The sequence below is a fragment of the Malus sylvestris genome, chromosome 5 (assembly GCF_916048215.2).
Source record: "Malus sylvestris chromosome 5, drMalSylv7.2, whole genome shotgun sequence".
In the NCBI taxonomy this organism is placed as follows: domain Eukaryota; kingdom Viridiplantae; phylum Streptophyta; class Magnoliopsida; order Rosales; family Rosaceae; genus Malus; species Malus sylvestris.
In genome coordinates this window covers 35,536,490-35,550,209 of record NC_062264.1, presented here as the reverse complement: position 1 = coordinate 35,550,209, position 13,720 = coordinate 35,536,490, and the positions used below count along the sequence as shown (strand labels likewise).

The following is a 13,720-nucleotide window of genomic DNA, read 5'->3' as shown; positions in this document are numbered from 1 at the left end:
TTTAGTCTCAGCTAATCAAGTATCATGTTTTGAGGAACTCCGGATGTAATCTCTGATTTTTTTTTTTTTTTTTTTTTATGAGAATAGCTTTAATAGTTGGTTGATTGGCGCAGGACGTTTTGTCTGGGTTGAAATCTCCAACATAATTTTATCAAAGTCCATTAATAGCACCATATTCTCTTTGATATGTACGTATTTCATCCTTATTAATGAACATCGTATTTGCAGTAAAAAAAATGATTAGATTTTGGATTTGTTGGGTTTTTGGCTCAAAATTAGGACGATGCAATAAATTAGGTTTGTGTTACCTATTTGGTTTTGGTGTCCTATTTGGGTTTGGTTTTGACTTCTTAGTTAGTTTCCTTGGTGGAGATATTTTGTTAATTACCTATTTGATTAGGATTTGGATTTATTTCCTATTAGGATTCTTATTGTAACTAAGTCCTATGCACTATAAATAGAACCTTAGGGTTAGTGTATTTTGTGTGGCTCATTCGTGTGACAATTTGGTGAGAGTCAATTTGTGAGTTAGAGAGCAATTTGGGAGATTTGGGAGAATCTGCCACATCTGCCTGGAGAACAGATAAGGCAAGTGAAAATGATACCTTGCAGCATGTGGAGACAACGTGTAGAAGGAACAAGCAGAGAAGATTGCGGCCTGCACAGTCAACTCAGCAGAAGGAGTCTGAGTTGAGGAACTCAAGAAGCTGCCACATCTGCCTGGAGAACAGATAAGGCAAGTGAAAATGATACCTTAAAGCACGTGGAGACAACGTGCTAATGCATCTTCAAGATCAAGTCTATTTTTCCTTGCTAAGAAGTTCCCCAGCCCAGTTCAAGAATAAACCTGTGGAAAAATACTTCTTCAAAAGCAAAAGTATCTCATATCATCAGAGTCAAAGGCAAAGATATCTCATGGCATGTTTTTCCTTTACCCTTGCTCTTGCCTACGAGACAAGGAGAAAGAAAGCAATCGGTCGGCACTTGGACAGATTGAACAAAGAAATAGACCATCACCTCTACCTCGTGCCTACCTGCCGTGCAGAAGAAACAAGCAGAGAAGAATGCTGCCTGCACACTCAATCAACCCAGCAGAAGGAGCCTGAGTTGAAACCAAGAACTCGAGAAGCTTCAACAACATCGCCAAAGAGCAAAGCATCACCGTACAATTCTAATCCGATTCAAGATCAAGCCCCGACGGCCCTTGAAGAATTTCAAACAAAGTTCAAGATCAAGCCCCGACGGCCCTTGAAGAATTTCAAACAAAGTTCAAGATCAAGCCTCAACGGCCCTTGAAGAAATCTCTAGCCCAGTTCAAGATCAAGCATCAACGGCCCTTGAAGAAATCTCCAGCCCAATTCAAGATCAAGCATCGACGGCCCTTGGATCAACATCTACATTAAGGGACTTCAAAAACGCATCTCCTACACGCGACAAACACATGTATACGACGCGCCTTGAAGTGGGGGCATTTGTAGACATCGAAATTTCGGTAAATAAATGTTGACCGATAAATCAAAGTTTCAACGCTCATGTATTACATAAATTTTACACGTAGTGTGTGACTCGACGAAAAATTGAAATGAGTTGGAAAAGTCATCAAACAGGACACGTGTCAACACCTGGTAGAAACGACTTATTTCATCTGGGATATTATATTCAAAATTAGGCCTTGGAAAATTCTATAAATACAAGCCCATTTCATTCATTTTAGGGGGAACCAAAATCATTAGGCAAAATTCTTGAAGCTCTGAAGCTCTGAAACTCCGAATCTCTCAAGCATTCAGGTTCCCAAAGAATCAAGAAAGCTCTATTCGTTCTTCGTTCTTCGTTCATCGTTCATCTTAAGATCAAGCCCCAACGGCCCTTTGGATCAACAATCATCCACCAATTCAAGATCAAGCCCCGACGGCCCTTGAAGAAAGTGTTCTTCGTTCTTCGTTCATCGTTCTTCCAAGATCAAGCCCCAACGGCCCTTTGGATCAACAATCATCCACCAATTCAAGATCAAGCCCCGACGGCCCTTGAAGAAAGTGTTCTTCGTTCTTCGTTCATCATTCTTCCACAAGCCCTAACGGCCCTTTGGATCAACAATCATCCACCAATTCAAGATCAAGCCCCGACGGCCCTTGAAGAAAGTGTTCTTCGTTCTTCGTTCATCATTCTTCCAAGATCAAGCCCCGACGGCCTTTGGATCAACAATCCACCAATTCAAGATCAAGCCCCAAAGGCCCTTGAAGAACTTCCACCAATTCAAGATCAAGCCCCGACGGCCCTTGAAGAAAGTGTTCATCGTTCATCATCCGTTCATCTTAAGATCAAGCCCCAACGGCCCTTTGGATCAACAACGTCGACAAATCCACACATCCAACTGTTCTTCAAGATCAAGCCCAAAAGCCCTTGAAGATCCGTTCATCACCGTTATTCAAGATCAAGCCTCAACGGCCCTTGAAGAAACACTCATCCTCAAGATCAAGCCCCAACGGCTCCTTGAAGATCCGCTCAAATCCACCTTCAAAGATCAAGCCCACGGCCCTTGAAGAATGTTCATCCTTAGATCAAGCCCAACGACCCTTTGGATCAATCGCACATCGACAAATACACACCTTACGGAGATCGAATCAGAAGATCAAATTTGAGAGAGATTGTAACCCAAAAATCATCAAATACAAATATTATTTTGTGCACGTTGTTCTTGTCTCTTTCCTTTCAGGAAAATTTCGTGTTTACCGTGTTCTTCCGTTTACATTCAAGTTTAAAATCTTTTACTATAAATTATAAAAATTTAAAACATTGCCTTGTAAAATTAGCACAAAAATAATAATACAGTAGTCTTTTTCTTACTTTACATCTTGTTTTCAAATATACATAATATACTTGTGCATATGAATATTATGTCACTTACCAGATTGAGGTTTGGAAGACCAGTACCTTGTCTTCTCTTTGATCTGAGCAGGATATGGTTATCCAAGAAGCAGGTGTGGTGGTGTATAAACCCCTACCCGAGTAGCAACCAGAACATAGATCATAGTTATCGGGGGCTCCGTCGAAGCACTCGACACACGTAAAATACAGCCCTGTGAGCCACACTCCACATCGCCTGCACCACAAGTTCCTGGTCTTAATTATGTAGTAAAATGTGAGCACTTCATGGAAATCCAGACCGCCGACAAGGTTGCGATCCAGATCATAGAAGAAGTTACGGCCAATCCAACCGTAGCCGTTTTGCTGGAGAAATGTCACGAACTCGGCTAGGTTGACTATGCCGTCGCCATTCTGGTCCATGGATTGGAAGAAGTTTGATGCTAGTAGCTGAAGATTACGGTCCCCATTGTTGTAATATGCTAAAGCAGCCCGATGTAATTCCTCCATCTCTTCAACAAGTTTCCGAGCCCTCGAAGCTACAGCTAGCTAGCTTGGATGTTATGTACTATGGATGTGGCAATGCCCTGTATATATAGCCACCTTCCCCTCACCCTCTTGCCTCCTTTTAACATTCCCCACTCATTATTTGACACGTGGACATTACTTTCAATTTTTTTTTTTTTAAGAGGAGAGAAAGTTCGGCTAAGCCACACAAATGACAGTCTAATTTGGTATCAAATTCGTCATCCACGAGATTCGAACCTAAGACCTCTCACTTCCAAGTAAAAAGGAATACTACCAAACCATAATACTGAGTGGCTACTTTCTTTAAAACTAAATATTTATGGAATTGTGTTTGAAAATTTATAATTTTCCTTTACCAGTTTTGTTCTTTGAATAAACGATATTAACTAAACTAGAGAAAAGACGGTGAACTTAACCTCATAATAGACTAGTGATAATATAGCTTAAATTCTCGTTTGTTAAGAATCGAACTTAAATTATTTGACTTTCAATATATATTTTTTAATTTTTAAAATTAAAACAAATATATTGGTTTTTTTTTTTATTGAGTACACCAAATATATTGGTAATTGAAAAAAACAAAAAAACTTAGGCACTTCGTCTTCCTCACCCAGACCTCAGACCCATGGTTGATCTGCAAATTTCATGTGCAAAAGCATCCAATTCAATTCAAGTCTCCGACGAAGCCTAATCTGAGAGAATCGTGGTGTTCAAATTTTACACCAATTGCAGCGACCTCTCCGCCAAAATCATCATCAAAACCGATCCCAAGAACTCCGACTACGCTGTGGAGCCTGGCGCTAACAGGAAATTTGAGCCATGGCAGGGGGTTGGGGTTGGGGGAGAGGATGTGGAGATGAAGAGGACGAGGGCGATGAATTCTGTGAAGTAGTTGGAGAAGAGGTGGGAAGTGGAGACACAGGCCGTGGAGATGAAGAGGACGGAGGAAGATGAATCAATCGTGAAATCGATAGGAATTCATAACTCGAACAAGCATGTTCGAAGGATTACCTGAATGTGACTCGATGTGGACGATGACGATTGAATTTTCATAGGAATTCATAACTCGAACGAGTCTGCCATTTTTTTTTTTCAATTAATAATATGTTTGTTTTAATCTTTCGAATCAAGGAAATAGTAATTGGATCTATTAGACTTACTCTAACTTTTAGAATAAAACTTAAATTTTAGATCCTAAACATATTCCAATTTGCTTCAATCATTGGGGTAAATATGAGTTAAAACTCAAACCTTATTTTTGGATCAAATTTAGTTTAGGATTTTGCTTGAGTAGGGTTGACCCATTATATATGTATATTTTTTTTAGTTTTACATTTATAAATTTATTGAATCTAACAGTTAAGATCTAATTTGATGAAATCCAATGGCAAAAAACAATATAACTGTTCAAATTTAAATTCAACGGCTAAAGTAATTAAAAAAAATTATTTTATGTGTTTCATTTCTTTTGTAGTGTTTCACGAGTTTCATGGTATCGGTTAATAATTTTTCAATATTTGTTGGAATCTAAATATTTTTAGGTTAAAATGTTCATAAAATTAAATTATGATAGTTTACATAATTTTTTTCTTTTAAAAATGTTACTTTAAGAAAAAAATTAGCTTAAATTTATTTTTTAATAATATAAAATTTAAATTTTAACTAAGAAAGGTTAAAGTAAAAAAATTGTTTCTAAATTAAAACTTAAATTTTGCGGACTAAAAATTTTAAATTTTAACTCAAAGAGAAATGGTCTAAAGGGTATAGTGAAAGGAAAATAGTTAGCTTTCAAACACAATAAATTTTTTTTTTTTTTTTTCTGGGGAAGCAAATATTCACATGACAAATAATGAGCGGGAAAGGCACAAACGAAAAGACAAGAAGGAAATCATACATGCACATTGCCGCGTGCACCTGTTGAAAAACCTCTCCTTATTGAGGCTTTGTGCAGAGAGCTGCACTGTTTTAGTTCAGCAGCAACAGCTATGGTGAAAATTCTATCCTCCCTTCTCTCTTTTCCATGTCTCGTCATCTCTCTCTCTACCCACTCACGGAAATGTCAATTCCCACCACCGCATCGAGAAGTTATAGCCTAGGGGTGGTTCGGTATAAGATATCATATTGAAACTAGTATCCTGAATTTCATACCGAAAATTTTCAGGATGGTAATTTGAAGACCAATCTCAAACCAAATTTTCGGGAATATCAAATTTCAGGAATCTCGAAATGTTTTTGGGATTTCGGGATAAATCGGAAATCCCAAATTGAAATATGAAATTATGAATTGTTGTTCAAATATATAATTCAAGAACACATTCATGAACTAGGAATGTCATTTCATTCACACTACCATTTAATCTAAAATTGGCATGCCTGACTGTTTTTATCAGAGTCAAAATTCAAATTAATTAAACCCTTTTTGCAATCTGTTGAGAGACAAAAAAAATCAAGTCTTCTGAAATCATCAGTCATGCCAACATCAATAATAAAATCCAAATGAATATCAAACAGAACATGAAAAATATGCAAGGTGTAGGGCATTCTAGGTTGTGGAGCATGAATTAGAAACTACTAGCATCAATTATAGAAGAATAATATATATAATATATATAACAATTAATATTATATATTTTTGGTTCGGTATGGGATTTCCGAAATATTGAGAAGCCAATCCCGAATCCCGTACCAAAATTTTGGGATCAGTTCGGGATAGCATCTCGAAAATTTCGGGAATTTCGGTTTGGGATCGGGATTTTTTCAGTTCGGTTCAGAATTTTCAGGAATTTTTTCCACCCCTAAGTCTAGTACTACCTTGGAAAGGATTCTCGCCCTCCTTTTTCTGGAGATCCTAAGAATTTCGTAAATAATCGTTCATCGTATATCGTACGGTTAAAAATTATTTCAAAATTTAGGAATTTGTTATTAGCATTTTAAAAATCTCATTCTACATTCCTGTATTTTTTTTTCTAATTATAGAATGTTTGGAGTAGCAAATCAAATTTTTGAAGTGCCAATAACAATTCACTTTATTTAATCTATATTTTAATCACTGTTAAGAAATAAAATAAAATAAACATTTTTTGAACAAAAAATTATAAAAAAACATTTAATAAAGATGTTAACTGTAGTCTATAGCTAAGAGATGAGACACATAAGGTATATGATAGCATACATCTAAGTTAATGCGAGTGAAAATGCATTTTTTTATTATCACATGACATTACCAAATAATGGTACCTACTAATTAGTTACTACCTAAGGAGGAGTGAGATGTAAAGTAAAATGAATAATTAAGGACAATGCTTGAGTACTCAACAGAGAGTACCGTAGTTGCTGACCATTTTATTTGGATTACTAAATTTAAAACACCTATCAAATAAAATCTTCTCCCAGCTCTTACTATCTCTCTAACCAAACACACAATTTCATATCTTGTACTAGTATCCAAACATCCATCTTCTCTCTCACTACCAGCATTGCTGCCGCATCTCCACCAACCACCTCCTCTCCTTTCTCTCAAAGCTTCACCCTCTCAAAATTCACGAAACCCATGAAAGATGAGATCCATCTTGCTAATCTTATCAAGGAAATTTCATCTATAAGAAAAAATTAGGAAACTTTAATGAAAAGCTCCCGATACTGTTCACTTTAAAGAAAAACCATATTTTTACACTTAAAAAATCAATCTTTGTACTATTCACTTTACCTTTTATTTTGTCTTTATCGTTAAAACTCAAAGTTTTCAAGCCTCTTTCATTAGTTTGCCTAAAAAATTATGAAGCAGGTTGAAATTATTCAGTGAAATTTGGGAGAAGGTTGGTGTTGGGAACTGCTGAAGATTCCTATCATTTTCTTTTAAAGATGATAGGAAACGATTTTCGTGTCATTTCGAGTTATTTTTACCCATATAACCTTCTGACCGGTTCGGTTGGAGATGACCTAATTTACTTTCATATAAACTATACATATACAAGTTGTTGCTCTTTCCTGTCATTTTCTTTGATTTTGATTTTTTGATTTTTGAATTTTACTTTTTTTAGCCGAAAAAAAACAAAAGCATAGTTGGTATTCTTAATTTTGTATTATGACTTGGGAAATTATTCCAACAAAACTAAAGATAGTTGGAATTCATAATCTTGCTAGCAGGGAAAATAAAATTATACGGGACCAAACCAAGTGGGAATTCTTTAATAATATATTGGGCCAAATTAAGGGTTAAGGTTTATGTGCATGAGATTAAGTATATATATTTTTTCTTGTTAATAAAATTTTCTAATACCGCCAACATTATCTATAAAGAAATCTATAAAAAAAAACAACTGATTTGTTCATTTCTAAAGGAGATTTCAAATTTCAAACATAAAATTTAAATTTGAAAGCTTCTATGGTACTTTGATTTTTTTTAAAATTTTTGTTCTCCAACCGATTTGTCAAATTTAAATCACTATTTATTACATTATTTACTTTTCATGATTGTAATAAGAATTTAGGACAAAATGTAAAAATAAAAGTTTAAACCACATTATTGTTAGCTCATTGTGAGACATTTTCAATAATATCGTTTGTTAAAAAAAATTGAAGTTGCTGACACTAATATCATCTTTTTTTACTGTTATCGTTGATATGAACATTTTGACTTCTCTTTTAAAAATGCTTAGTTATCCCGTCCAAGCTAATCCTCTTTTAAAAAAAGGCACTTAATCCTTAAAATCCTTTAAACTAACAGAATTTCTACTTGCAGTTGAACATCAGAGAAAAAAACATGTCCGCTTGGTTATAAATTTGGGAGTTTTAATAAAACACTCTCGGTACTGTTCACTTTTAACGAAAAAAACACAATTTTATCTTTACCTGTCACTATTTACCATACCTTTTAAAAAGAACTTTTCGTTAAAAGGGAAATTTTTTTGAACTTTTCGTTAATTTTTCTTATAAATTTTTCCAGCCACTTTGGCGATCCAACCCAACACGCGTAGTCCTCCGTCCAATGAAGATGCTTGACACTGTTTCACCAACATTGTGGCAGTTCTTATTTCTCACTTGAAATTATTTTTATATATAAAATCAACAATCTCTTTTAAAGTCACAAGCTTCATAAAAAACTTTTGGATAAAAATACCTTCAGAACAAGAATTTTTAAAAGCAATCCAAAATAATGCAGAAATTTTTTCGTCATTTTAACATTATTTTTTTAATAATTATTTCTTTTTGTACATTTTTTAAAAAATTTTAATTAATACCTCACAATATGCTAGTAATAATATGATTCGATCAGTTGTTCATTAAATATTATTTTCTTTATTTTTAAACATGTTCAAAACATCTTAAGAGGCGTGTAATGACGGTTATAAAAAAAATCTTTCGCATGTGCATAATAATGTGATTAAATTTGTTGTGAAATGATTTTTTTTTTTAACAAATGATATTATTTACTTTAAGGGGAATGGAGTGAGCTTAGCCTTACAATAGGCTGACAATAATGTGATTCTTTAGTTGTTTATAAATATTATTTTATCTATTTTTAATGTAAATTAAATAGAATGTAGATCGAAATTGAAAGACCGATTTTATTATGTGAATTCAGTTGCTTTGATTGGTTTATGAGGAGTTTTTTCTAACATGATTTAAAATTATTTATTTACTTCAAATATCTAACTTTTTTATATTAATTTATATATATATATATATATATATATATAAACATTTAAAATATGTAAACCGTGCATGAGTGAGTACATAAAGGCTAGAGGGAGTAAATGAGGCGTGGGAGAGGGAGACGGAATAGTGAGTGCAATGATGAGTCAGATGGATTGGATGGGTGATAGAAACCAGAGGAAAGCTCTAGAGATCCAGCTGGAGGGCAGTCTCGGCAAAAAAACCAAGAAAGAAGAAAAAGATGACGGAAGCGTGTAAACTGCCAAGAAAAAGACCTGGTATTCGTGTCGTGTTTTTTGTGTTCGTGTCATTTTCGTGTCATACCCGATATCTTAACGGGTCGTGTCGTGTAACATCCGTTAAAATAAACGGGTAAAATGACCCGACCCGAAATCGACCCGATAATATTAACAGGTAATATGACCCGACCCGTTACCCGTTACCCATTAAGGAAAATATATTTTAAACCAATAAATAATCAAATGAAAAACATAATACTAAATAAGTATATACATACCATTTTGTCACATCCAAAACATAAAAACGCATTTTTATTTTAAGTATATTTTCACTTACCTAAAGTCTTTAATAGTTTTTTAATTAACTTAGAAGTGTAAAAAAATATAGAAAAAATATATAAACGCTCGTAATGACAAACTTTACAACTTTCATGAAGAGCTTAACTTCGAAATTTGCCACTATAATCATATAAATCATAGATCAAACTTTAACAGTTGATTGTTGTTTACATTTACGCTTTATTGTTCTCATCAAATTTTATTTTTTCAGATTTTCCTTTTTTGAAAACTTGATCTATTAGAGGATGCATGAAGATGAACGGTTTGGATCGTTAATATTATATTCAGAGTTTTACGGTTAGTGAAAATATTGCTTGATGTTTATAAAGTTTCTACAAACTATATGACATCGACTCATATTTCAATTAACCGTAAATATCGAAACATGATACCAAAGATCTGAACCGTTCATCTTTTGACATCTGCCAGATGATTATGTTTTCAAAAAAGAAAATTTAAAAAATGAAATTCAGTAAGAAGAATAAAGCGTAAATGACAATCGACGGTTAAATATAAATTGTATGTCTTCTTAGTTCTTGCCTATACAAATACTATATTAGTTTATTTTAATTTTGAACAACAACATGTTAAGTAAAATTTATCCTAGTAATGATAATAAGGAACTCTCATAATAAAAATAAATAATGACTAAAACTTATTTTTTAAACTTATATAGAATAATAATACAAAACTATATATTTAATATAGAATATATTGTATATATTAATATGGCTATTGTATTTTATAATAAATATTTTAGTAATTAAACTTTAAAATTATCAAAATAATTTTTTTCTTAACGGGTCAAAACGGGTTACCCACATGTTACCCGTGTGTATACCCGTTAAGAACCCGTTATTAACTGGTTCTTAACGGGTCACCAAATAATGACCCGATAAGTTATCGTGTTGACCCGAAACCCGTTATTTTCGTGTCATTTTCGTGTCGTGTCACCGTGTCGTGTCAGAAACTGCCGGGAAAAAGATAACGGATGCGTGTAAACCGTAAATCCCATCATTTTCTTTGATTTTGATTTTTTCATTTTTAAATACTAGAACCCCACCATGCGATTGAACTTGTCACCATGATGATGTCACATAGATGATGTCACCTACTTGACAGATATATATGTCTTACGGTAAACATTTTATGAAGGTACGAATTTACCTCTTGCATTCTATTGGAGGAGTGAATTCTAATTTGCTCTAACGTACCGAACATCCTTGCATTTATTCGTAGTGAAAATAGTAACAATAAAAAACCAATCCTGCATTTGACCATAGAACACTGTTTATTCTTGAAATTGAACATGGTTATTACATTATTTCTGGAACTAAACATTGATTATTTCTGAAAATTGAACACGTGTGCGCTATCATTATTTCTTAAACTAAACACTAATCCTATCACTGTTTCTGAAACTGAACACGAGAATTACACTTTTTATAAAACTGAACAGGGATACTATTTCTGAAACTAAACATGGAGATTACACTACTTTTGAACACATACACTTCATTTATGAGTGAAAGGTTTTATGTTCAATTCTCGCCAAAGACAAATTAACCATATTATTGCTAGCCAATTGTGAGGCTAAGGGCTGGTTTGGTATTGCTGTGCTTTGAAAAAAAGCTGATGTGAGAATAAGCGGCTGTGAAATAAATCAGCAGAGTGTTTGGTAAACTTTTTTGTAAAAGTGCTTTTGGAAAAAAAACAGTCTAATAGTGGGTATTTTCATTAAAGAAGCACTGTAGCTCCGTGTGCTTTGAAAAAAAGCCAGTTTTCCAAAGCTGCAAATAGCAGCTTCAACTTTTTCCTTTGATTTCAGCTTATTCTCACAGCAGCTTCCAAAATAAGCCATTTTTTTTCAGTTTACCAAACACCTAAAACCCTCACAGCTTTTTTTCATGGGAGCTTTTTTTTTAAGCACCTCACTCCCAAACTAGGTCTAAGTCTGTGCCCTCACCCTAATTTAGATAATATTGTTTGTTAAAAAAATTCAAAGTTTTGAAACATCTTTCATTAGTTTTCCTAAATATATTTCGTGTTCAATTATAGAAATAATCAATTTTCAATTCTGAAAATACTCATATGATATGACACAAACTTAATAATTTATCCAAAAGACAAACTTAATAAGTTATCCAAACTAAAGTTAAAATCACTATTTCAAAATTAAAAATAGCACTGTTTATAAAACTATAAACAGTGAGGAGAGAGGAGAGAGAGAGAGTGGTGGATTTGATTGTGGGTGACAGAGGAGAGAGGAGAGTTTATGAGAGAGAAATGGAGATGGAAGCCCCTCTTTCTTCTCCCAATTCCTGCACGCACTCCACCGACACCAGAAACCCCCTAACCCTAACTCTAAATTGACCGAACTGCCCCCAAATCCTGTCCGTTGGATCAAGATTAAAGCAGGCAAAATGGTAATCCTACCTACCCACTAGACAGCCCACTCCGTGCCCAAAACGCACCAGCCCAAATCATGCCTCGTTTTAGAAATGGCAATTCTGTAAATAAAGTGAAATCTTCAATTGAAATTGCACTACTTTTTTTTTTTTTTTTAACAAACGATATTATCTACACTAAAAGGGAGGGAGGTGAGATTAGCGTCACAATTCGCTTTTACTGATAATCAAACCTAAGAGCATGTCACGCCTTGATCCCAACATACGTCTAAGATCGACACGTGACGTCACTAAGTATCCGTATATCCAACAGATCCCACCTTCGGGATATGTACAAAGCCTAATTCAAGATTCGAATTGCGTAGTAATTTTCGTATACTTTATGGCTGCATATAACTTCCTTGTTAGACTGCCTACGTATCCTAAAAAGGGATCAAGTCATTCATAGTTCACCATTCACTACACTCCAACGCTTACCACAGTATGTTCAGGCAGAAAAGCATAGCATTCCTTAATCATTTATTAGAACTTGACAAGCATGAAATTACTAGATCCAGAGCTACATAACAAACCCACATGATATTCAAGATTTCCATTCCATCCATCATATAAGTCACTATGTTTTCAACATGATACCTTAATCCACCACATGTAACATATCAAAGAACCAACGAATGAAGCACATTATTATTCTCAAGCCACATTGATCTACTAATCTATTCATAATAATAACAATCCTATCCAACGACACTCCACAATCACATCAATTAATCAATTCCATGAATCAAAGATGCACGATATTAACATCTAACTACGTGAATCAATCAATGAAATAACATATCTTTTCACGAATATAATTAAAGAACTTTACGTACTTCCCAACTTGGATTAGAAGTAATAACATGGTAAATTTCATTTATATTCACAAGATCTATTGTGGTTAATCCTCATTCACTCGAATCTAGGGCTCCAAACTAACTTATGAAAATGAGCAAGAGCAAGGATTCCGGACTACTCAACAGAATCCAACTAAATGATACCAGAAATTACAAGTTTATTCATGAAAGTCTAAGTCAATGCCACGTACAATATTTGTTAAGACATATTTAGGGAACTGTTATTAGCACTCCAAAAATCTCATTCTACACTTCGCACAAGTGTATTTTTCTTTCTAATTATAGAAAGTTTGGAGTGCCAAATGAGATTTTTGGAGTGCTAATAACAAATTTCTATATTTATATACATTTTATTTTAGTTTGGAAGTCGACTTCCTTTTTTTTTCTTCTTTCTTTATCAAGTTGGGAGTAACACTGACTGTAACCCTGTACAACTAGTTGTTGATTCATTTTGAATAATCAAAATTATTTCTTACAATGTCTTGGGCATATGAATAACATAAAGAAAACAGTCATACTACAAGCTAATAGTAGTAATACTAATTAGTAAACAACTTGTGCATGATGTTTGCTTATAACCAAGTGGCATGAAGGGACAAATGTATAGGTTTCACGCATGGCTTGGAATAGTATTAGTAAATGCATGATGTTTGCTTATAACCAAGTGGCATGAAGGGACAAATGTGTATGTTTCATGCATGACTTGGAATAATATTTGCTTATGACCAAATGACATGAAGGGACAAATGTGTATGTTTCATGCATGACTTGGAATAGTATTAGTGAATGCATG

At 34.0% G+C, this 13,720-nt stretch overlaps 3 protein-coding genes across 5 annotated transcripts in view; 1 reads left to right on the top strand and 2 right to left on the bottom strand.

Annotated features, from left to right (window-relative positions):
* LOC126624538 (thiosulfate/3-mercaptopyruvate sulfurtransferase 1, mitochondrial-like) overlaps positions 1–13,720 on the bottom strand; it is a 104,324-nt gene that overhangs the window by 75,283 nt on the left and 15,321 nt on the right. The window lies entirely within an intron of this gene.
* The window catches only part of LOC126624536 (L-ascorbate oxidase-like), a 101,581-nt gene that overhangs the window by 84,362 nt on the left and 3,499 nt on the right, over positions 1–13,720 (top strand). The window lies entirely within an intron of this gene.
* LOC126621104 (uncharacterized) lies at positions 2,902–3,372 on the bottom strand. Its single transcript, XM_050289492.1, has one exon. It carries the CDS (start codon positions 3,370–3,372, stop codon positions 2,902–2,904), a length of 471 nt encoding a protein of 156 aa, XP_050145449.1.

Bases quoted from the DNA above. Each gene is read 5' to 3' on its own strand.
- LOC126621104 (XM_050289492.1), bottom strand. From the start codon at position 3,372: ATGGAGGAATTACATCGGGCTGCTTTAGCATATTACAACAATGGGGAC.